Raw genomic sequence first — 25,598 nt, 5'->3', positions numbered from 1 at the left:
CAGACGCACCATGATGTGATCTCCACTGCAGACATGGTTATAAGCACTCCGAGCCAGTGTGACAAATCTGGCTAATCACCAACTGTCAGGTCAAATTGCACTCCAATTCACAAAGGACTGAGAGTGTGAACCAAGTATGTTTTAGGAGAGCCCTTACACGTTTTTAGTCGTATTAGACTTCCGAAAAACAGAACTACAAACAAAACCTTTCAATGGTTTAACATGATGAATGTCCCTAAACTAGCCATGTGAATGCTGCGATTGGTAATTGCTAAAATGTTTTTTTTTGAAAATCATTTTTACTTGTATTTTATAATTTATATCGCTGTGTTGGAGTGAATTGCGGAGAACAAGTGAGACCTTTTATAGTGCGTATGACTGATGCTGTGATCGCTGTTTGAGTTAGCTCACATACTGTGTGAAGATCTATCTTGAAGCCTCTAACGAAGCAAATTAACTATACATGATCACCATCTGGCACAATTCGTCCTTTCACAATCTATAATGTATACAGACAACTTTAGAAGTGTAGCTTTGATTTTTCATACATTTTGGACATAGATTCCCTTCTATGCCACGGAGGATTTGGTGACTTCTGTAAATCTTTTGAGTCAACTTGGCGGACTTTTTACAATTTTCCCTCAACTGTAAATGGTAGTGAGTAGGGCTGCACGATACAGTATTGAAGAAAACTGCCATTGCAATATTGTTTTTCCTGCGACATATATTGCGATTTGAAAAAAATATCCTACAGGAATTTTCACCCTCTAGGACGGTCCAGGGGCATGCTCTCCCAGAAGAAAATGTTGTACATTTTAAAAGTTACTTGTATCAATCTGTGTACTTTGAAAGAGCAAAATTAAGAGGCTAGATTTTTGAAGAAGTTTGTGCTCTAGTAAACAATTTAATCTCAAACACATTGGTTTTATAGATATTATTATCCTGTGCAAGTGCAATTATCCATCATGGACATATCTGTGTAAGGGCGCTTTCACTCCCTGCCTCGTTCAGTTCGGTTGCGGTTCGTTTGGGCAGGTGAGAACACGGCAATCAAACTCGGGTGCGCACCAAAAGCGGACCAAACGAGCGTACCGAGACCTGCTTGAAGAGCTAGTCTCGGTACGCTTTCAATCGAACTCTGGAGCGGTTCGTTTTGTGGTAAGAACGTGATGCGTACTTGAACCGCACCAACTATACATACTCCACAAGTCTGAGCTAATTTTCCTAAAAAGTCTCCTGTAGTCAGGTGTGTTTAGCAATCTGCAATGCAGCAGAGCAGCAAACTACAGCAGCTTGCAGTGTTCCTTTCACAGAAATAGACGGCGGTCGAGCTTGCCGTCCGTCACTCGCATCTCCGTGGTCAAACCAGCTGCCGCTAAAATTGGAGACAGACACCGGCAGAGCAGAGAGAAGTCTCGGTGACCAGAGCAGACGTAGGAACGTCTCTCGCGAAACATTGTCCGATCATTTTAATGAAATGAGGTGGTTTGACCATGTAGATGCAAGAACTGTCCAGTCTTGGATACTAGGAACCAAGTGCATCTGTGAAGATTTTGAATGTTAAGCTCTATTTCATTTTTTTTTTTTTGGGGCATTTTAGGCCTTTTATTTTGACAGGACAGCTGAAGACATGAAAGGGGGAAAGAGAGGGGAACGACATGTAGCAAAGGGCCGCAGGTCGGCGTCGAACCCGCGGCTGCTGCGTCGAGGAGTAAACCTCTATATGTGGGCGCCTGCTCTACCAACTGAGCTACCAGGGTGCCCACCCTTATTTTAAACGGGTGATAAAATGGCTCTTTCAAATATCACTTATGGCACCTTTTAACAGCTAGGCTGCCATGAAGAATATTCATCAGTCAAAGGTCACTTCATCACAGCGCTTTGTAAATGTAACAACTTGGGTCTCACAATTCTCGAAAAACTGATCTGACTTTAGCAGCTATGATTCATCCACATATTACAAACAAGCCTCACAGATGACCATGACTTGAATCTAAACCTCCCCAACCGTCTCACTGGACATTTCAAGCTTCACAAATACGTGATGTATAGCAGAGCTGTTATAGTGGATTGCATTAGGTTGTCAGCTTTGCGCCCCCCCCCCACCACAGTTTGGCTGTAAGGTGTAAGTAAAAAGAGGACACAATTTGACAAAAGTCAGCACAATGAATATGATATACCTGTCACAAGATTTTAACTCAATTCAGCTTTGAATATATTGCAAATAACATGTGCTTCTGCAGCAGCTGTGTGATTTGAATGTTGTCAAGGTTTTTCCCCCCCCCCCCTTGGAATAAAGACATTTTGACAGACTGCCTAAGGAGAGTATGCGACCAGCGCGCGTGGTGTCTTAACGAGATTGTTGTACAAGTGTCCCACAAGGCAGCTTTTATCCCCTCTATTGTTTTCAATCTACACAAATGAGATGAGTTTGCAAGACGGCACCATAGTGACTAGAATATGCTTTATGGTCCCATATGCCTGTACACAGTCACACATGAACAGGCTGGCAGAAGCACAGTGCTGATAAATGATAAGCCCAAGAGCTGGTAACTTTTTCAGGGGCATCATTTCCCACTTCCCACACATTTTCACCACACTGGATTTCTTTCTTGAGGGCTTCATCACTAAATACTTGAAATATGCAACTACTTCATGAGGCCTACACACACATATATATATATATATATATATATATATATATATATATATATATATATATATATATATATATATATATATATATATATATATATATATATATATATATATATATACACACACACACACACACACACACAAATGTGTGTACTTTTTGTCACAATACCATAATTCAAATATTATAGTTCACAAACCGTCAGCAAAAATGAGCCTTGGGTTTGTGCTCTCTGGAAGAGAAAAGCCTACTCCCTGGGTCCACAGGCTCCCCAGAATGTCATTTTTCAGCTCGTCTTTTTTGGTCTGTACAACTTTTGGCGGGGGGCAAATGGGTAAGTTGCTGTGCACCAAACAGCATCTCGAATGCGGACGGAGTCGGGGTACTTTGAGCTGTGGAGGGCACAGATTCTGGCTCTGGGGCGCACTTCAGTGCTAAATACCTGAACTGAAATAAAGACATGACGCCGCTGACAAGCGAACCAAGCTGCTGAGTGGGGGTCGACACCACATCACTGGCGACGTCCGTCCATTTGTCAGCTCTGTCAACTTTGCCGGCTACTGATACGAATGTACAAGGGCACTGTTTGACTTCTTGAAGCACGTTTTCAAATGATTTTAAACCCAATCTCATAATTTGATTGACACGCTAGTGTTGCATGGGCAAATAATCGACACATTAGACATGCCCATCATTGTAAAAGAGAGAATAATATTATGTTGATACGTTAAGGACTGGACTAAAGTTAGACTTACTGTATATTAACTAAGATAATTCACACGGGGCATTCCAGTAACACCAACTCTTACTTACTCTCCTTCTACACATTACATATTTACTGTGCATATTGCGTTCTCGCCACCTACTGGCGACTATTCAGAAGACAACAAAAGTTACCAGTGCCTTTTGTAAGTGACTACGATTGTCTTTGTGAACGACCGTGTAGCTGCCTCATTTGTTAGCATTGCTGGAGGACAGCAGGCATCTTGCATCGCAAGAGTGCTGTACAAAAATGGTGCTGTACAAAAACGTAATTATAGTTCGCGTCAAACTTTTTATTTGTGTGTATACTTAATTTGTGTTATTTCTTCCCCAAGCTCATAAAATCAATTTGGGTCGCACGTAATTGACAGGGTCGGTCGGAAACCGGAACCGCACAAAAAGTTGTTTATGCCAGATCACTATATAAATCCGCGACTCCTCATACTAACATACTTACATACTGGTAATGAGCTGTTTTAGGTCTTTAAATAAGGAAACCCATTAAAGCTTTTCCTGTCAATCTAGTCGTGTCTCATTAATGAAGCCAAGCCAGATCTTCCGTCAAATGCCATAATTCCCACCATTATTTAAGCACCAAAGCAAGCGTCAGTTCACTGGTTTTTAATTAGTTAGCCCAGCAAATGTGATATGTCTTTGAGCTCTGATATCCGATGTATTATCATTGTAGATTAGTATAAATACGTTATATAAAATAAAAGACTATTGTGCATGTTTTTCTCATTAAAAACTGGAAACAGTGTCGTAAGTTTCATGCCTATGGGTGGGCGTTTTCCATGGCAGCTGTGACTAACATCTGAGAGCCGGCGTTGCTAGGAGATGTACTGTCAACCTCCTTTGCATTACTGACCGGAGCATGTCCTACTGTGTAGCCTATGCATGTTGATTAGGAGTGTCACTTTTTTCAACTACTGATAGGTATTTTAAGAGCATCTTCTGCTAGACCACAAGGCAAACTATTTCAAATGGTCTGTTGCGCTTATAGAAGTGGAAAACGGGTTATTCCAGTTCAAACATTTTAATTTTTTCCCTTTTTAAAAGGCCTATAATGTTCAATGATTCAAACTAACTTTTTGTTCATGTCATTTAAACACCTGCTGAGTTATTGGCTATAAAATAGAGTACCTCTAGCTGTCACTTTTTCATGGGTCAAGTTGTGGTTTATGGCAAATGACCAAACAGTCAAACTCGTAGCAATGAGTAGTCCTCATATACTATGTGTTGTGATTCAAATCACGTCACGGAACAAAGTGTTAAAATCACAGTTGGGACTAAGTATCTGCTAAGAACATCTTTGATACGAAGTGCACAATAAACTAGTTTTGCAATGTCTTTGTGTGCCATCAAACGTTTAGACTTGTTTTGTGTCCCCTGAATGTATCTATTGTGCTGCCCAGCATCCATATTTCCACAAAGCTCCCCCACCAGAAGCCTTAATTTACACGCTGTCTTCTTCTTTGGAAGGAACGGAGCACGACCTTCATTCCAAAGTCTCTTAAAAGCGAATTGGTCGACCTCACTCATATATTGATTAACCTTTGTTCACCCACTCTGACCACTTAAGAGTACATCATCAATAAAAAGGTCAATCTTCTGCTACTTTGCTACAGAAGTCTGCCTGCAAAAGAATGACAAACCACTAACCTTTTGTATTTATCTTCTACTGATCATTACAAATAAAACTATGGATGAGCCAAAATGCAGTTGTAATGAAACAACCTTCATCGTTCACTTCTGCATACGATGAGCAAATGTAAAGCATTGAGAAATGGTTAAAAAAGGTAAGGTACTCTACATCGTGCACTACTTATTATCAACAGTGTTGTAGGAGGCATTTGATGATGCTTCAGCCAAAAGAGAAACCTAGAGTAAAACCTACTTCAGTATCAAATGAAAGAGGGGGTGGACACAATAGCTGAAATACAACAGAAGCATATTGCAATAAATCATATCTATGTGATGCTTTTAATCCCCATTTCTGGTGAGACTGTCAAAAACATGCTGATTCAAGTCTATAGTAACTTTTGAGGCCATTGCTTGGGATGTATTGGACTGCATTATATGTATGTTGCTGTTAAATTTGTTCACTCTCTGCATATTAAGCCATTTCCTAAATTTACATTCAAGTCACTTCAGTTAAACTGGCAATAGTTTTTCCATCAAACGTGGTCCGTCGTTTCATTTGTTTATGTCCGATCATCCATCAATTGTATTACCTCCTGTGACTCAAGTTTGAGGAATCTTGGGGAAATATTGGACTTCACCACTTCAATATTAAAAATGTCAAAACTTGAGGGAATTATGCATCTCACCGCTGTTATCGGTGCACCCCTAATTAAAAGTCATAATAGTCATTTGCTTGTTCTATAGACAAAAAAAGTCCAGGTTATTAATAAGAGTTGCTTAATGGTTTGGTTGTGTGACTTTAGAGCAGGGAAAAATCGGAGAATAATGCATGGAATTCTGCACTGTTTACATGTATCCGTGGCACCTTCACCTACTCAGAGATAGGCCTAGTGTGATGTGTGCGCCGTGTTCTTTTTATCTGAGTTTTCTGTTGTCGTCATATCTGTCCTCAAAGTGTCTCATGCGAGTGTCAACTTTTGTTCATCCCTTTTCTTAAAAGGTAAAGATATGAAATTCAAAGCATGCAATTCCTTTTTTTCTTTTCTTCTTTCTATTAAACAAAGGTTCACGCTTTCACAATGTCAAGCAAAACCAATTAACCCAAACCTACACCAGAAGAATGGGGTACACAAATGACACATTGAGAAAAGGGGATTCAAATGTCCACTGTGTACATAATTGCTCTGCTAGGCAAAATGTCAATGCTCTTCTCAATTCCAACAGACAAAATCTGGAATTGCTTTGCTGTACAATGAGGAGACCAACAATACCTACGATGTCTGCCTAAAATTGATCAAAGAAGTATTAACCATACAGAAGCTGGATGTGGTTTGCACAAGTGGAAGTGAATCCCAAGTAAATGTAAGTGCGCCCGAGGGCTCCAGACTTGCATTGTAATTCATGCCGCATAACTTCAGAATAATGTTTCAATGTTCACAATATCCTATTGCCAATAAAAAACTCCCACTTTCTAAAGCACAGAACTGTTGTACTGCGAAGACAGGCGACTGGCGGTCTGGGCTTAAGCATCAAAGTAAGCAGATATGTTTTGATTATGAAGGGACTAAAGTGGAAATGAAAAAGGCTTTGGGTTGCAGAGATGACCGTTTGTCTGAGAAAGCAGTTTTGGCAGCAAATTTCACCACCACTCAACATCGCTGATCCTCATCTTTCTCCCCTGCTTTTCAGGGAGGTGCGGAACACAACGTGCCTGTGGTTATTTCTAAAATTTTCAAAGATCAAGTAGGTAAGAACGTGTTTCATTTTTCAATACTGCAATGTGAATTTGGCAATGGTTTTCAGTGCAGTGTGAAATGTCATTAATCATGTTGATTATGGAAATTTCAGAAGAGTGATGAAATTGGTCCAGTTTGGAAGGGAGAGGAATAATTCAAATTTAGCATGTAATTTAACATTCTTTTCAGGTGAGGTGAGGTGAGAATTTTGATATCAATCTCAAAATTGGGAATATTTGTGAGAGAAGGGAGTAGTCAAAAATGAAAGCAGCAGAGCCTGCTTATCCCATAATGCAATTAAGAAGCATCTTCCATTAGACCCTCCATGCCTGGAAAAATGCTTTTTCAACCCCAGTTTGTAACACAGACTTTGTCGTAAATGTGTAGTCTCGACCCTGATGACGTCATCAGGGTTATTTCCTCAGACTTCGGAAAACTCCCTCCAGTGCTACAGAAGATATTATATTGTACAACTGCACAGACTGAGCAGTACTCCTCCTGACGAGTAAACTAAACTTCATATTAAAAAAGGAGCATGAAGTGGCACAGATTTTACACATGGAGCTGAAGTCAGGAGGTGTTTAGCCTAGCTTAGCATAAAGACTGGAAACGTGGGGAAACATTTAGCCTGGCTCTCAAAAATATGCCTTCCTCTAACACTGACTCCGTTACTTGATTTGTCGTCGTTCAACTCGCTTTTTTCAAGGAGGTAACATAAAAGAAAAACACTGAGAGGAAGTAAACAGTCGCCAGATTAGAAGAGTAATGCACCAATGCTGTTCGCTGGATGGAGGAGAAAATACTTGAATCATGTTTGTCAGTTAAATTGTAAGAACTGATGACATCTCACTATCCTGTTAGGATGCAATATCAGAGCATCGTGTGAGTGAATCATTTCCCTGTAATTTTTCCTTATTTGCCCACATCCCTCTTAATACCTTTTTCGGATACGACGGAATCATGTCCTCTTATCCCTGGAGACGTTAAGAGCCCCTTTCACAGAGCTTTACAAATCTTTTCACAACAGAGCTTTCATTGTTTCCTCCCGTGCCACTGCAAATGACTTTATATCCTGATTAGTTTCAAATTTCATGCTTTCATGTGTTCTTTCTCTGAGCTGTAGGATGTTGTCAGAGATTAGCCAGACAGAGACACTGATTGCTATTTCCAACACATTACCATGTATGAAATGAGCAATTATTTTGTAATGTTTTCATTAACCTCTGACACTTGACAACTGACGCCTGCAGCCGATCAGACGGGGAAGCTATTCGTCGGGGACGCTGTGTTGCAGGTTGGTACATGAGTTTGTGACTTATTTGCTTCGAGGTTGATTTGGGTCACTGCCAAGAGTGGCAACTTGTTGCATCTTAATTTCAACCCTCTTCTGTTTTTAACGTAGTGTAATTTCATTTAGAAAATGGGAAGACGGAGGGTATTTTTAACGTTTGAACTGTGGGATTTTAATCAAATGCGTCTTTTAATGTCTCTATTCCTTGTTTGAAGAGATACTATTGTGCTCAAATATATTCTTCTTGAATCATAACACACACACTTTCAATTAAACTAAACGGATATCTCATTGTCAGATTCTGTGGTAGATTAATCGTAAGGTCACCAACAAATAATAGCTTCTGTTCATCAGAATCATGATCACAACCCAAAAGTGTCTGGTATTTTGTAATGATATTCATTTAATCTTTAAAAAAGTTAATTTGAATCTGTCTGGCAGGTTTATTGGGTGTGCTGTTTATCTATAATATTAAGTAGATTTATTGGACAGCCAAGCAATATTAACACTCATATTAGAAGTTCTTCTGAATGATATTATGAATTGAATTGCAATTGCTTCCACCTTTGGATCACCACAGTTTCATATTTATTTGCAATGACTTTCAATTGTCACACAGCAGAATATTGCATCTATTTGCATACTATAAGCCATGGCAGGAGAGGCAGCAAAGCGGGTGGGTTTAGAAACGTATTTCAATATGAAACGATATCAATGTATAGCTGCTATAGCCCACAGCCATACAGATTATGAGACAGTGAGCCCCTAGACAAAGACATGTAAAAGTCTCTGTGGTCTAGTCGTTTTGTGTCCGTTTGTTGTCTGGTTGTTTTGCGTCTCTGTGGTGCGTTTTTTTTATTTTTTTGCATCTCTGGTGTAGTCGATTTGAATCGCTTCATGGTAGGGCTGGGCAATATATCGATATTATATTGATATTGTGATATGAGACTAGATATCGTCTTAGATTTTGGGATATTGTAATATCGCTATATGACATAAGTGTTGTCTTTTACTGGTTTTAAAGGCTGCATTAGAGTAAAGTTATGTCATTTTCTGAACTTACCAGACTGTTCTAGCTGTTCTATTATTTGCCTTTACCCACTTAGTCATTACATCCACATTGTTGATGATTATTTATCAAAAAAAAATCATATTTGATTTTCTCCATATCGCCCAGCCCTACTTCATGGTCATTTTGTGTCTCTTTGTGGTCATTTTGTGTGTCATTGTGGTGTGGTCGTTTTGTGTTTCTTTGTGGACGATCTGCTTCTCTTTGAGGTCATTTTGTGTGTCGGTGTGTTTGTTTTGCGTTTCTTTGGTGTGTTACTTTGCGTCTCTGTGTGGTTGTTTTGTGCCTCTTCATGGTCATTTTGTGTGTCTGGTGTGGTTGTTTTGCTCAATGGTGTGTTTTGCCTCCAACGGCGCCTTCCAGGCAGCTAACCCTAACCCTAAACAAAACCATTGCCGCGCTGCCTGGATTGCGCCGTTGGGGGCAAGAAACCCCAAACACCAGTCGTTTTCTGTCTCTTTTTGATTGATTCGCGTCTCTGTGGTTATTTTGTGTGCAGTTGTTTTGCTTCTATTTCTGCGTTGTTTGTGTCGTTTTGTGTGGACCCCAGTAGGCCCATTCAGTAGGGGTGTAATGGTCTCAAAAGTCACAGTTCGGTTTATGCCCCGGTTTAGGAGTCATTGTTTGCTGTGAGTTTGTTGCAGCGAAAAAAAAAATACTGTTTGTTTTCATTTATTTTGACGGACAGTAGTGCAAGTGTCAAAGACAGACAAAAGCCTCTTGCTGGGGACTGACGTAACATATTACCAACTTGCAACTTTGGTAAACTATTTTCATTATAAAAATAAGGAACATTTTAAAATGCCTGTATTTCACTGTACAAACACTGAACAAACACTTTCCCAAAAGGCAATAGATCACAATAGGTTATACAACTGAAAAGCATGTCTTATTCTATGAAATTGAAAACACAAAATATGGGTTGCTTTTTCCCTGTCCCAGTGATTGGCACATTTGGGTGATGCATTTCCATTCCCATACCCTACAACGGTGGAGCAACACACACACCGTCCTAATCTTACCGTTCCGTGACTGTTTGGTGCCAATACAGGAAACGTTGCAGCCCTATCATTCAGTAATCCATCCATGATACTAACAAGCCAACTACCTATTACCTTCTGACTCTGGTGGGGGGCTACCAGGGGTTACCAATCATATTCTACCCCTGGCCACCCATCTGGCCGAAATGAGCATAGAGTTGCTAAATTTCACACTTTCTCCACTATAAAATTACTTATTTGCTTTTCCACTCTCTGTTGGTTTCTTTAGGTCAATGGTATAAATGTAGAGCCTTGTACTCATGAGGAAGTTGTAAGTATATTTGTGATTCACTGTTGTGAAAACCCAATACTCTGCTCCATCCATCGATTGCTGTTCCATCCTTTCAGGTTTAACACCAAATCCCAGTGGCTATCAACAACACAGAGGTGCGCCTTAACAATCGGAGTTGTCATCTTGGCAGGAGGCTGTTTTCCTTTTGGCTTACCAAGTGACAAATAGAGTAGAGTAGATTGGTGTTAAAAGCTGCACAGGAATTGAGGATGCTACTATTTGGCATTTAGCTTCTAACTTTGTTAAATATTTAACAAAGCACACACACACACACACACACACACACACACACACACAATCAGCAGACACTCTTCCCATGTCTGTTGCCTCTGTCTCCTCATGCAGCCCCAAACAGCTGTTCACTATATTCACCTCCAGAGCGTCAAAAGGCATAATGAGCAGTTAAAGTAAGGCTACCGCACAATGTTAGGAGAGGATAGTAAGGGATCTGATGGCAGATGTGCATTTAGGGTATGTAGAAGTGACCTTGCATGTTAGATGTGACAGTCAAGTGTCTCCTTTGCTCTTTTTTTATTTTCTCGCTTTTCCAAGATGCACTGAAGACAGAAGTAATATATGAATCCTGTAAACCTAACCATGCTTGAAAGCTTCTTTGAGACTTGGACTCGACATGTTTGAGGACGCATTTTCTGTCACTTACACATCAGATAATCAGACATTCAGAGCATAATTACTTTGTGGTGTGAGCTGTCACTTTGCTGCCGCCTGTCAGAAGAGAAACGCGGGCCTTCAATTCTGCCTTTGATGATTTAAGTGAAGAAACTTTTGTCAGGCTTTAACTTCTGACTACATATTCTTTACTCATCTTCTGTTATATTTGTGTACAGCTTGACGTGAATGTGGCATGTTTCATTTATAAGATTACATTTTATCTTGCTGTATCACTCACAATTGTTCTCACTCTCTCGCTATCTATCTCAATCGCTATCTCTCTTTCCCTCCTGCTCTCCTGTCAGGTTCACCTCTTGCGCACTGCAGGAGATGAGGTCACCATCACTGTTCGCTACCTGCGAGAAGTTCCATCATTTCTAAAACTGCCTCTAGGTAAGAGTCCTGTAGTTTGGATGCCATGCAATCTCACTATAAACTTCATTTCACTGAGCATTTTTAGCAATAAGGGAACACATTTATGGGAGATTGTCTTTTTGCGCGCCTTGGTGCTTTAAAACAGTTCAATAGATGAGCATTTATTTGAAGATAATAAATTGTTATGCTCAGTGGCCTGAGGCAAGCAGTAATGTTAGAAACACCCAGAGCTGCAATCCCCCTGCTCCTGTATTTACCTCCAGCAGCTTGAAGAGATGAAATGACACTGTAGACTGTAAAAAATAATGGACGGAGCTGCCGGGCCTGAAATGTGAAGCCAATGCGCAGTGCCTTTAAGCCTGCATTCTGTCTATTTTTCAGCAGGGGGCAACTCCACTGGTTGTAAAAAGAAGTCTGTTTGCATAGAAGTCTATGAAAAAATGACCCTACTTCTTACTTGATTTATTGCCTCAGTAAACATTTTGATAATGAGTTTATGGTCTCAATCGCTACTTTCAAGTCTTAAATACAGCATGATGTTCAAAACGTATATATTTGATTTTACAGGAATAATTTAAAATTTGCTTTCTTTCTAAGCGGTGTCTGTATGCTAAATATGAAGCTACTGCTAGTAGACGGTTAGCATGGCTTACTCTAAAGACTGAAAGTGGGTGAATCAGCTAGCCTGGCTGTCCAATGTAACACAATACGCCTAGTCTGGCACATAACTCTTGCATCTTGTCATTTTTACACTTCAGTTTTATGGACGGATTAAACAAAACTGATATAATGTGTTAGTGAGCTTTTAGGTGCTGATAGGCGGATTTAACTTTTGGACAGAGCTTTGCTAGCTCCCTTCTTAAAATCTGTATGCTAAGCTAACCAAACCCTGGCTCCAGCTTAATTTCAAGATTAAGATATGAGAATGCTTCCTCATTCTTCTCATCTTACTCTCAAGATAGCGAATAAGTGTATTTCAATAAAAAAAATATATATAAAAAAATCCTTTTAAACCCGTAGTTACATAGCCAAGACAAATGTGATAAGGTGCATCATGGATCATAGACACTTTACATCTGGGGCTTCATCGGTTCAGTCATGTGTTAAACACAAACGTGCAGCTAAACCACCAATAATTTCTAATCTTATGAATTAGCTATATGCACAAAGTGAATGAAGAACATGTAATTCAGTCTCCACCTGCAACCATAATGGTCATTTTGTATCATTTACTGTACCTAATTATGAAGCCCACAGATGTAGAAAAATAATACTAATATATATGTACCTGAATATTTAAAGCTGATTTCATAAACCACCACAATCTCACAAATTCAAACGGACAACTGTGAGAAATCCAGCCTTCATATCTTGTGGTTAACATTCATAGGAAGGCATCAGTGCAGAGACGCTCAGGTTTTGCTGTAGGGTGTTTGGCCAGTGAGTGATGTTTTGTTGCCTGAGAACGAAAAGGTTCAAAGGTTCTAAGCTGCTCTTTGTTTCACCATGGCACAAATGACAAGCTGGAGGTGGCCAGGAGCAGTCTGCAACACTTTACCGAGTACGACCAAATCAGAAAGAAGGTCCTCTAATGCCAAGCTAATATCGTATCAAAGAGTAGCATTGGTCTCTTTTGGATGCTGTCCGTGAGATTAACTGTATGGCTTAAAGACAGGGCAACCAAATAAAGTCAATATCAAAACCTAACACTATGTGTTTGAGATCTAGGTCTGAGATCTCTTGACTTATTTTCTTTGTTTCTGAAGGAAGGAAATAATAATAAAAACACGGCAGGAAGTTGGACTGAATGTTTAACCGTGACTCTTCAAAAGCCTCGTTGTAAAGAACATGAATCATTCTCCTTTCTGTCTCAGGTTCTCCTGGGCCGTCCACTCACAGCCGAGTATCCTCTCCGTTGTTTGACAGTGGCTTACATTTAAATGGGAATGGAAACAACACGGTAAGAGAGATCCATTTCGTATTGCATGTATATTTGAAAGTAGCCCCTTCACTCTGCAGTGTGTTTTGTCAGCATGGAGATTTCAGTGTGTATGCATTATGACTGCTAAATATTTACTTCAGCATAACATTAAGCCCATTAAGAGTCCATTAAGACTGTCTGTCTGAGCCATTCATGTTATCATTTATGTGCACATTACAAGACAACACTCAAACTGATCTGAGTACCTTACGTGTGGTTTTGAAGGCTCAGGGGAAAAAGCCGCTATCTCAACCTGGCTCTTCCAACTAAGAACGGTTAGCAGCTGTACACGACGCATACATCATAGTAATCTAAATTCCAATAGAAATGGTTAATCTGCATCTGGACCTGGATCTATATCACATACAGTAATAGACAATTATAACCTTTATTTATTCAGGGAGGTCCATTGAGAGCAAGCTCTCTTTTCCAGTGACGCCCAGATTACAGCACAAATTTAAAAGCTAAACGATCTAAAAAATTACAATACAAATAAATAGGATCATAAAAATAATCTGATCATAAAAAAAATACCCAAATTACAATATGTAAAAATTGTAAAAAAAAAAATCACGAGACAATCGCGAGATAAATGTGCCTGATTCTTCTCATTCCAGTGCAATCTTTAATGAGGAAATAATGACATCATCATCATCATATAATGAAAACCCTGTACACGGATGTCGGTCTGTCATTCATGCTCATTAGACCCCTTGCTAAAGTAAAGGAGGGCGAAGTGATGCTGGGATTTCATGTGAGGGTCAAAAAAGTCAGAAGAGTCACACACGCCAAGACATTTTGTCATGTCATAGCTGGAGGTGTAATTGATAACATTAAAAACGACTGCACTCCGTTTAGGTGAGCTACTTCCAGGGTCCTTTTGTTGTAGATGCCGGCTCACTGGAACACAACAAAGCCATCGTTACCAAAATTTGTTTCACCTGTGCTTTTCCTGCAAGTCAAAAAGTCAGCTGTGAAAAAGGTCTGTAAAGTCAGAGGCTGTAAAGTGGTCTTAATTAGGGTTGGGTACCGTTTGGATTTTTACGATTTTACTTTTAAAACCATTACGATTCCTAACCAATTCCTAAACAGATTCTTGAAAAACTGAAAAATGACATTAAAGAAAGGCTCTTTTTATGGAGGTTTTTTTTTTATTGAAAATTATTTAAATGTAACAGTAACATTTTAAAGTACTTAAATAAATAATAAGTAAACCTAAGTCACCTAACCCATAACTACAATAATTTAACAAATAACAGTTACACTATTAACAAGTAACAACAAAATAAATGTTGAGTTGGTATGCCAACCATCTTCAAACTTTAGCAGTTCTTTTGCAGAAAAATGACCATATTTGCCTTCTCTGGCGAGATACCACAGCTCTCCTGACTTATGGCATGTCCTGCACAGGAGAAAACTCTCTCAGATGGTGTCCAAGAGGCCTGTACACACAGGTATGAGTTTGAAAGGGCAGACAATTTGGGGAGGCTGTCCCACTTCCTCCCCACCACCAGGCTACAGGGTGGGCAGAGCAAGTGTAATATGTTTACTAGTGATCACGTGCAGTGAATGCTTAATATGCTTTAACGTCCGTTTTGGTGAGCCCAGAGGGAAAATATGGCATTTTAAAAGTAGCCTACATCTGATTGTCGAGTTCATGTCGGAGAATAGCGCGGACACGCGCTTCACACCGCAAGCAGGCACGTGCGCCACCCAGCAGAAAAGGGAGAAAGGGGGGGAAAAAAGTGTCTGCCGCTGTCCGGAGCGACAGAGGGAAAATATTTCAGTCGGAACCGAAATGAGGAACCCAAATTTGCGTTCTAATCCAGTCCGAATACTACCGTTTACGTAGGAACCGGTTCCATAGTGGAACCCGGTTTCGGTACCCAACCCTAGTCTTAATTGGGCAACATAAGTGAAAACACACGGGCATTAATCTTGTACTTAGTAACGTGTTAGATAAGAGAAGTGTAAGAAATAACAATTTAAAATTCAGTGACACACTGCAGTTATTTTTTCCCAGTAACATTCCAATTCCAAACCTTTTGGGGGGTGAGCTTTGCCGTTTCACCAGGAGTTGGATGGAGTTGAATTCCTCAGCGGGTTGAGTAAACCATTACTTAACCTTGCACTGGGGCTGGAGATGAACTGAGGTGATTAGCCTCGAATTGCACCTCCCAGTAACTCATAGTTTGATAATTTACCTGTTACGTCTTCTTAGCTTGCCAGCTAACCATTGGTAAGCCTGCATTCAGGAAATACCTGGGTTTTGTTGAGTGCTGCAGGGTGTGTGAAACCTTCAGCTTTACCATATGACAGTGTAGCTATCTTAGCAGCTCGCTTAGCCCTAGTTATCAGGGATCGCTGTTGATCGTCAGTTAGTACCTCTACTGCAGTGCGTAATTTGTAAAGTGGGAGGTCCTGGAGCGCAGAGGGGGGTGGATCCGGCGACTCAAAACGTGGGTTGGAGGTAACGGAACCAAAAAGAAATTACACTGCCTACGTAGCTTCTCTGACTAAAAAAACCTAAACAACGCTGTGTGTACATCAGTGCAGTGTTTATTTTAATTTCAGAACATGCACTGCATGGGTACGAAATGTAGGCTAATGTCTCCACGTTCTTGATCGGCGGAAAAGATTTTTGCTTGTTTGGGATCCGACTGGCCAGCGTATTTGAAGAAGTTAAGCAAACTTTGTTGTCTTTTTGACATTTTTCCCCTGAGTGAAACTAACCGCAATCTCAACCAGCACAAGCGCATGTGTCACTTGAAGTGCCTCCCCTCCCTCCGTCCCCCCCCCCCCTCTGTCTTACCCTGAAAATTCACCTCAAAACGCATCGAAAATGCAAACACAAGATTTTTGTGGAACTTCGATGGGGAATAAAGACTAACAAGACAGATAACAACATTGAACACTACACAAACAATAATTAATTTTTTTCATTTAGGCGATTAATTTTTCATAGTGACACAGGAGCTGCCAGATCCAATAAAAAAGGTTCCGGATCCAATGTCGGAGGTGCCGGAACATGTTCCGGCTCAAATTAAGCCCTGCTCTACTGTAACTGTAGGCTAGCTGTTTGTTTCTTTTTCTGTTTACATACAGAATATGTGACATGTCGTTGTTTAGACTTTGAAGTTGTCAGAAGACTCCTTTTGTTACAAAAGTAATGTCACTAGTAATTACATTTGGTGTTGAGTAATTAGTAAAATGTGTTTTTAAATGAGAAACATAAGTAGAAGGACCAAATCCGATTAAAAACCAGCAGTTTACAATGAAGCTCACTGCATTAGGGACTATATTTTACTTAGCATTGGAGGGCAGCAGGGGCAGAAATACTAATCGACTCTCATTAACTATAGGGACTTTATTATTTTTACTAGCTCAGTAGGGCTAACCACTGGAGAGGCAGCAGCAGCACTATCGGCTTCAGTCTGAGCATCTGCCCCTCTTTGGACTGTGGCTCGTATAAATCCCCTTTGACTTTGACATGTTATTAAATGTGAAGTAATCCATAATGTCCTCTACGCATGTACTATTGGCACCCATATTTTGGACAAACACCGTAATGAAACTTGTCTCAGCCAAACTCTCCCTCCCCTCTTGTTCTTCCACCCTCCACTGATGTCCAAATAGGTCAGAGGGTGATCTAAGTAACTAGGGTTAGGTCTATACTATATTTTTCATCTACAAACTTGTACCCTGTTTTCATAGCTCTACACAAAAAACAATTTCATTAGTTGTATTGATTACATTTTGAATGCATTATTAATTTGCATGCCTCATGTCTACAGCCACATATGTGTGTCACAGTAGCAATACAGCAACAGAAATGCCTCCTGTGTAAAACCACACAACAGTCCAATGGGCAGCTGTCTCAGATCACAAGGAAGAAGAAATGTCCAAAATCATTCATTTTGTTCTGTTATTCTGCAAAGCTTTTATTAGCTCCTTGAGCTGGCCTCATCTTAGAGTGGTGATGGCTGTGATTACAGTGTGTACTACTGGGATGATAGGTGGGAGCAGTTTCCCTGTAGTAGCAGCAGATTACACACAGGGGCATTTCAAACTTACCAAAGCACAGTGTGATGCAGACAACTCATCACCCGAATAAACGGGACAAATTCAGCTCTAGCTTCCAAAAACATATGATAAATGACCTGTAATGCTGCCCATCCTAGAGGAATGGCCCAGGTAACGCTCCTAATCACCAACTATATCTATTAGTACATAGTTACAACTGTGTTGCAAATATGAAGAGCTAGAGCTCTTCCAGCCAAACATTACATATCTTTTTCCCACCAAAATTGGCATGTATATGCAGGTTTTTTTTAATCACATAAATACACAAATACACAAAAATAGGCGATGGACTCTTTTCTTATTGCAAGTATGCCTTTCTGCTTTTTTTTTTCTGGTGTGTCCGACTAATTTGGAATGATATCGGAGCGCTGCTTGTGGCCGTGGTGACAGAAGTTACCAACAGCACGTCATAGCATCGCGCCGGAAAGGGGCAGAAAATTAGTGTGTCCACCCCAAGCCCCTAGGAAGGGTGCCGGGCTTTAAAGCCAATTTGACATAGTGGCCAAACCAGGCAATTGCAACTACCGTCACATGAAAAGACTTTTCCCCATAGACTTCCATAGCGAATGAGATGTCAACCCCTCTTGTTTCACTATCGGAGTTTGATCAGTTCGGTCCGATAAATTTATTTGAAAAGTCTAAATAAGCCGCACGGTTAAATCATTTTATCCCCATTTCAGTTAGCAAAGCGCTTAACTGAAAGTAGGGACTCGTTCCGTCGAAAGTCTCCAATGCGCCTGCTCTATGGGCCACCCAGTGCGGAAACCGTGCCGATCATCTGGTTAGTTTTATACATCGCAGTTGAACTTTTTGGCTTTATGCGCAGCTGAGCAACTTTCATATGAATGGACGGGGCCCCGCCTCATACCCTGTGTCCATTTCTCCTCATACATCCATGGTCCACCTGGGTGTCATGTTTTCATCACTGCTGATCGTAGCAGATAAATAGCTGTGACTACTGTATATTTTTTTCTCTGGAATGAATGCCGACTGTAACTTTTCCCATTAAAGACAAAATAAATCTGTGAGTGCTTTAAATGGCCAGTGGAAAACGGGCCACACTTATAATGAATGTGTAGTAGTGGAAAAAAATGTAAATGTGTTTTTTTTTCTTTTCTTCTTAAAGCCAATATTTCACTTTTTTGAATGGTAAGGCTTGAGAAAATTGTATATTAATATGGTAATCTATAATGAAAGGAGTCGACGTAAAGACAGAATCTCTTGCTCGTCATTTCACATGAATTATTCAGAGAAAGCATGAAGGACAGCAGGTGGCCACTTTAACCTTTCAAAGATAATCTAGATTTAAAGTATTTCCATTTAAATTCCTTGCAGGAGCCGGAGGATGCAGAAATCCCTGGGACCTAGGCCTTCTCATGGTCTGCTTTTCTTTAAATTCCAGTATGTGCACTTGGTTTATCTGAGAAACAAAATAGACCCTGAAACATGCATACCTATGCAAAAAAAAAAGTTATGACTCGATGTGACGTCACCGGTCAGCAGACAGCAGTGATATCTGAAAATACAAAAAACTACGTGTATTTAATTATATTAGTTTAGGCAGAACCTGCAAAGGTGACTAGATTTAATAATACAGCTGACTGCAGGAAGTGTGAGTTGTCTCCTCTGTTTCAAATTGCTTGGCATTAAGATGATCTATTAAACCTTACACTACTTGGTTGTAATTTAAAAATAGGTCTGTTGTTATGATGGTGAAAACATTACACTCTATTTCAACATCTGACATGCTAATGAGTAACGTTAGCCTAATACTAGCTGCCACACTCACACAACTTGAGCATCATCCTCCCCTGTAGGTGATTGAAATTCACTAAGCTTTGTCTTCAGTGGGCTCTCTCAACATTGAAAAGGCTGATAGTTTTCCTTTTCATTGCACCCAGGACCATTTACCTCCCCGATTCATTTTCATGCTGTCAAATTATTATGCTTCATTCACCTCTGAAGTATCATATTCAAGAAGTAGTGTTTGACTGATGTGAAGAACTCTGTGGCTTGAGTTCCTGTTTTCCAGTTTCCTCAGTTGAAGCAGGTGCTTTGCCAGTGTTAATCCACTCTGACAGCCTGCTAGTTTTCCATTTCCTGCCACCTCACCTACTTGCTGCAGCACTCCACTTAGAGACCTAACTAAAACATTTTGTTCTGGTTTGACATAAATGGAGCAAAGCATGATCATTTCTTCAGAAATCACTGCATGGTGAGGAGCCGACAGGGGTCTGCATGCAACATGTTGTAGTTCAGCAATGATGTGCTTCACTTTACGAAGGTAGGCCGTTTTACTCTGCTGTTCACTGTTGACTACATTCATCCCTGAGGCTATTTTAATGCTCAGGTAATATGTTCTGCCATTTTGAATTCAGGGAAAAGCAGGTGATGCATTTAATGATGAACACGTCTACCTGTACTGTGTGTATAATGCTACAGGGGCTGCATCAGATTGTTTGCAGTTGTCTGGAGGAGTTTGGGGATTTTGTGCTGACAGATGATCTTTAGCTGCAGGAATGATTCACTGTTTGATGGCGCTAAAGCTTCACTCATTTGATCCCTAGGCTTGTAACTCATTTGATAATGTGTAATGCATCTGTTCTTCATTGAGTGCGGTGTGATTTGCATTTAAATGTGGCACTCTTCCAGCTATCAAAGCTTTTGTCAACCTATGGTGCCTTTTGAATGCTTTTTGATGCTTTGCCATCAGTACCAGAGAGATTTTTGAACCATTGTAGAGGCATCTGAAATATGCCACAATTAGGTGTTTTGTGCTGTGAAGCCACAATTCTACCAACTGCAATAATCATGGAATTAATGATTGCGTATAAATGTTCTCTACCACACTTTTTCTAAAATTGTTACACGTTCTTAACCAACCACGTGCTCTCGACAGCATTCTAGGCAACCTTACAAAAGAACTGTTCACTCGGCTAGGAAGCTTTCTGCTCAGCATCATTAATAAATCTCTCAGTTCTGGTTGTGTACCCACTGCTTTTAAAATGGCCGTGGATACTCCAACGAAAAGACCTAACCTCTGTCCTCGACTTAAGCAATTACAGACCAGATCTCGCCGTCATGGCCAAGCGGTTAGAAAAGGTGGTTGCTAGCCAACTCACAGCCTATCTATTTAGAAACCGTCTTCTTGATGAGTTTCAATCTGGGTTCAGATCTAAAAATAGCAAATGACTTCTTAACTAACTGCCATGGATTCTGATCATGTATCCTGCTATAACTAGATTTGACACAACTGCTCAGCTTAAGTCGCTAACAGTAAAGGCCACAAACCATGACAGAAATCTTGGTGTAGTCATGGACCTATTTTTAACATCCACATTAAGACAGTTACAAAATCTGTTTATTATCCCCTTAAAATATATCCAAAACTAAAGGGCTTATGTCTCAAGAGGATTTAGAAAAAGTGTGCATGCGTTTTTCTTTGGACTACTGTAACCCTGTCTTTACAGGTCTCAGATCAGACTGCTGCTGTGTCATCATATGCCATGCAAAGAATTTGCTTTAAAATTCTACTCTTGGTTTATAAAGCACTGAATGGTTTCGGGCCAAAATACATTTCTGATCTGCTGCTCCGTTATGAACTGTCCAGACCTCTCAGGTCTGGGACAAGTCTGCTTACTGTCCCCAGAGTCAAAACTAAACACAAAGAAGCAGCATTCAGTTTCTATGCACCACTTCAAGCCACTGAATATAAGAGCACGGACACAATATTAGCATAGTAGGCTGCTAATGTAGGGATACAAGTGTTGGCCATTATAGTGATTGTATAGTGCTGAAAAGTGCATTCTAAAGTAATTTAAAGTCTTGCTTGCCACTAAGCTTCAATTTGAGTTTTTTTCTAATGCTTATTACTGCCTATGAAAATCCTCCTCTTACAAAAATCCATTAAGTGTCACAGTTGAGTAATCTAAACGCAAGAGACTGCAGACAACAGGAACTTGAGGACCACTCTTTATTACAGGTTTATTGCAGGCAAAGGGTAAATCCAGACAGCTAGCTAGACTATCTGTCCAATCTGAGTTTTCTGTTGCACGACTAAAACAACTTTTGAATGTACAAATGTTCCACCAAAACAAGTTTCCTTCACAGCGCTGTGGAGGAAGGTCTGGCAAAGCGAGAATAAGGGAACTGTGACTCAATGTCTAATGGGACGAAATGTTGAAGTGATGATATTTTATACCCAAAAAGGCCAAAGGCCAACTCAACTGCGACATCACAATGTCCTGCAAAAAACGCTTTATTCATTATTCAGCGCCATAACTCTGGAACAGAAGGGGAGACATTTGGTCGGATACTGAATTGGTGACGCTTATCTTGGGTGCCCACCTTGAAACTGTGGAGATTGTATAGATCTTCTGTGCTGGGGGTTGAAGATGTGTGTAAAGCATCCATGATTTCGCCAAAAATACACTTAACACCTTTTTATTAAATTGCTTTAAAGTCTTTTAAAGTCTACATATATAGTAGGAGTCTAGAGGGACATGGATGTAAACTAGAACTCGACTGGTTGGCAGAGGCGTATAACAGCAAGGTGGTAATTGATGTATCTGTGCACAGGGAAGACTGAAAATTCATGCTTACGATCTCATCCATTGTCAGGACTGTCAGTTTTATCACCAACTAGTATTGGATATTGGTCCTTTTTATTAACCTACTTTTTCATCATTCATATTTTCTTTAAAATATTATTTGCACTCTCGTAAAGATTGTTCTGCATTTGGATTTGACTTGCCTCAAATTGCTCAGTGGCCTGATTGGTAGCTGATGAAAACTAGAAAAAAAGGTACTAAATACCATATACACCAACATAAATTGTCTGCAGATAGCAGCAGCTTAAAATACAGTTGCTAAAGCAGCAATACCAAAGTGTGTAGAATGTGTGTCTTCTAAACCAGGGAGAAGATCAGAACTGTAGCCAGAGATGAGTTTCCTTTTTGAACCCCATTTTAATGCAGATCTGACTAAGCACGGAGTAGAAAATGCAGTCCGGCTCTGCTGTCTGTTTCATTAACACATGACTCATAATGGGAGGAAAGAAGGGGACTTCTGTTCACATGGAGAAAAATTACAAGTGCTCAGGACTTTAACTAGACAGTAATGGTCAAAGTGCAGGTGTTATCCTTAAAGGAATTCTCGGTGTCAAAGTACATCATTTTGATGTTTACGTACTGTACAGCTGGTTAACCAGGGTTAAGAAATGAATTATGTGTTAATGCAAATGGTGCAGAATACATCCTCAATGACCAAAAGGGGCAGAAAGCTCATTGCGTTGCTCATGTATTCCATGCAGGTTCCTTCACCCCCGTCGCCCTCTGCTAATGAACCAAAGTATGAGAAGCGCTGGCTGGATGCCGTCTCCCTGCCCTTGTTGATGGCCAGAGTCTCCAGATACAAAGCTGGCACAGATAAATTAAGGTAAGGGTAATCCAGCATGATACAATTCACCTCGAAGGTGCACAGTTCACTGAGCACAGTTGTTGGCTTAGCAAGCACTTTTCATTTAAGCGAGAGGGCGTTAATGCCAATATCTATGCACAGGCATAAACGGCTTAAAAGGTCACCGCTGCTGTGAGGCTCGGGTATAGAAGGTGTGACTGTGAAAATACTGGTCGAACTTGTAAATGCATTTGATTGTTGCGCCTGTCCTTTTTGTATTGATTTCCATGTGTACAGTAGTTTCACAGTTGTTTTCCTTTTTAGAAGCATTTTCTATTTCTAAACTGTGGGACAAAAGAAAACCTTAGAGGTGAATTGTTTTACAGAAATTACCAATGGTGCTACTAATATTTTCATAACTTCCAGAGCCCATATATCTCCCTCCTGTTTGTGTGTGGTAGACTCGTGACTGGTAATAACAATTCTGTAATTAAAGTCTTCCATGAAGAGATTATCACCTTTTACAACATAAGTTTTATCATATATTTTTTTTAAAGATGATTTAGAAGATTTTTTTTTTTTGGGGGGGGGGCATTTTAGCCTTCAGTAGACAGGACAGCTGTAGACAGGAAAGGGGGAAGAGATGCAGCAACCCAGAGCTGCTGCGTTGACGACTGAGCCTCCAACATTATTGTGACAGTTTAGTTTTAATAATGTACTCATATTCAAAGTTAAACTGTTACGTTACAATACAACTGCATTGGCAGTTTACAATAAATTTAATTTTGCATCCTTAGGCATTGTCAATCAGTCCCTCCAGAAAAACGCGATTATGCGATCGCATAATTCAATACATAATCAGCCAAAGTCCGCATTTTTTTCAAATACGCCGCACTTTCACCGCATAAATTGCCGATTTCCACGCAAAATATGCGGAGCGTGCATGATTTCATAATCCCCGCATTTTTGTTGCAAAAAAGTCACATATATCTTAGCAGAAAGTTGAAAAATGTTGCGTTTACTTCACACAAGAGCAGCCATTTTCCCCTGTTGCCATGGGAACGTTATGAAGTGACGTAATTACGCGACGTGAATATCATCGGAAAGCTGCAAACCCCGCGATGAAGCCATGATGAAACCACAGTTTTTGCAAGTTCCCGCAATTTCATCGCATAAAATTGCATAAATATCCCGCATATTCCATCGCATTTTTTGAAGAACACGTGCCGCATAATCAAGGATTTTTGCCCGCAACAATCACAAAAAACTCTGCATTTTTCTGGAAGGACTGGTCAATCAAGACATTTACACACAGGTTGAATGTACAGTTACACATATGACCCTTTTCATAGACGTACAAAACACATTCTAACAGACGTGACAATTAAACATATCGCATTATGTCCTCACATCATCATCATCATTATGGCAGCACATGGATTTTGGTTTAGCGACAGGATAAACTGATGGGATCAGCTGTTGGAGGGCAGAAGTTGGTATTCTCTGTTTACATGCGAGGAGTCAGAAGAGATGCTGTGAGCAAGTCTGTGCATGCTCTTGCTGTGAGTTGCTTGAACGTGAGTGTGCCACAGGTTGACCAATAATCTTCGTACACATTTTGATTTGATTATATAGTTTTAAGTTTAACAGAGAGGCTGCTGAGCCAGGCCCTGCTACAGTACAGCATGACATTCTGAATCACTAATTAAAGAAAATAGTCCTCCTACTGGCTCCAAAAGATCAGAGTCTACGAGGAAAGTAAATGCGCTGCTGTTTCTTCTTACAAATCCATGGAGTCCATGATAGATTGGCATCTTTCATAACACCAACCAGGTATGTTTATGAAGAGACTTGCAGAATTTCTACATTGTGACTTGTTACTGGAGACACCTGACAATCAGGAGGAAGGCCAAACCTAATTTCTCTTAGTATTGATAAGAGTGTGTTTGTCACACCATTTTCATGCAAACGGTGAGCCCAAAGAAATATATAATTTAAACTTTAATTTAGAAATGATTTACCTTAGTCAGTTTTCCTTATCATTTCTTACTCTTGAGGGGGTTTCCAGTTGCACAATTAAAAAATTACAGGTACATAATGATAAATAAATAATGGAACTCTGCACTGCTGAGTTAATTAGAAGCATTTGCTAAACTTGTTTATTGGACACCTCCATTTATTGGTGTTATTTCGTTTTAAACCTTAGGCAGCTGCCCACGATAAGGAAACATGCCATATTCTATAGGAGACTGTCCTCCTGTCATGGTGTGGTCCATTACAGCAGTCAAAGCAGCCCCACTACAACCTGTGGTTACACTTGTACTAAAGTCATTTACAATAGAGTACAATAGAATAGAGGCGATGGCTCCAAGCAAATGTTGGATCATTGATAATGATAGTAATTATGATAATTGTACTTATAGTAACAGTTATAATAACCATCATCGTCATGTATCAATAAGCCGACAAACATTAAATGGAACCATATACTGTAGCTACGTTGAAAAATATAATTTGATGTGATTGATTGATTGCGCTTTTAAGTCAGTGGAGCAGTGCATTTTATAACTGTAGAGAATTCAAAACTATTACTGTAAAAC

The 25,598-nt window shown here is 40.0% G+C and overlaps 1 protein-coding gene across 1 annotated transcript in view; it reads left to right on the top strand.

Moving 5' to 3' along the window:
- Positions 1–6,182: 6,182 nt before the first annotated feature.
- Positions 6,183–25,598, top strand: part of sntg2 (syntrophin, gamma 2) — a 53,600-nt gene continuing 34,184 nt past the window's right edge. Inside the window, exons 1-8 of the mRNA XM_078278151.1 lie at positions 6,183–6,187; positions 6,545–6,596; positions 6,752–6,809; positions 8,049–8,092; positions 10,428–10,469; positions 11,468–11,555; positions 13,412–13,497; positions 22,913–23,037. Of these exons, the coding sequence (XP_078134277.1) occupies positions 6,183–6,187; positions 6,545–6,596; positions 6,752–6,809; positions 8,049–8,092; positions 10,428–10,469; positions 11,468–11,555; positions 13,412–13,497; positions 22,913–23,037 (500 nt within the window). The remainder of the gene's footprint in view (positions 6,188–6,544; positions 6,597–6,751; positions 6,810–8,048; positions 8,093–10,427; positions 10,470–11,467; positions 11,556–13,411; positions 13,498–22,912; positions 23,038–25,598) is intronic.

This window comes from Sander vitreus, chromosome 20, assembly GCF_031162955.1.
Source record: "Sander vitreus isolate 19-12246 chromosome 20, sanVit1, whole genome shotgun sequence".
Classification (NCBI taxonomy): Eukaryota; Metazoa; Chordata; class Actinopteri; order Perciformes; family Percidae; genus Sander; species Sander vitreus.
Note: the sequence above shows the minus strand (reverse complement) of the source record. Positions and strands in the feature narration are given on the sequence as shown.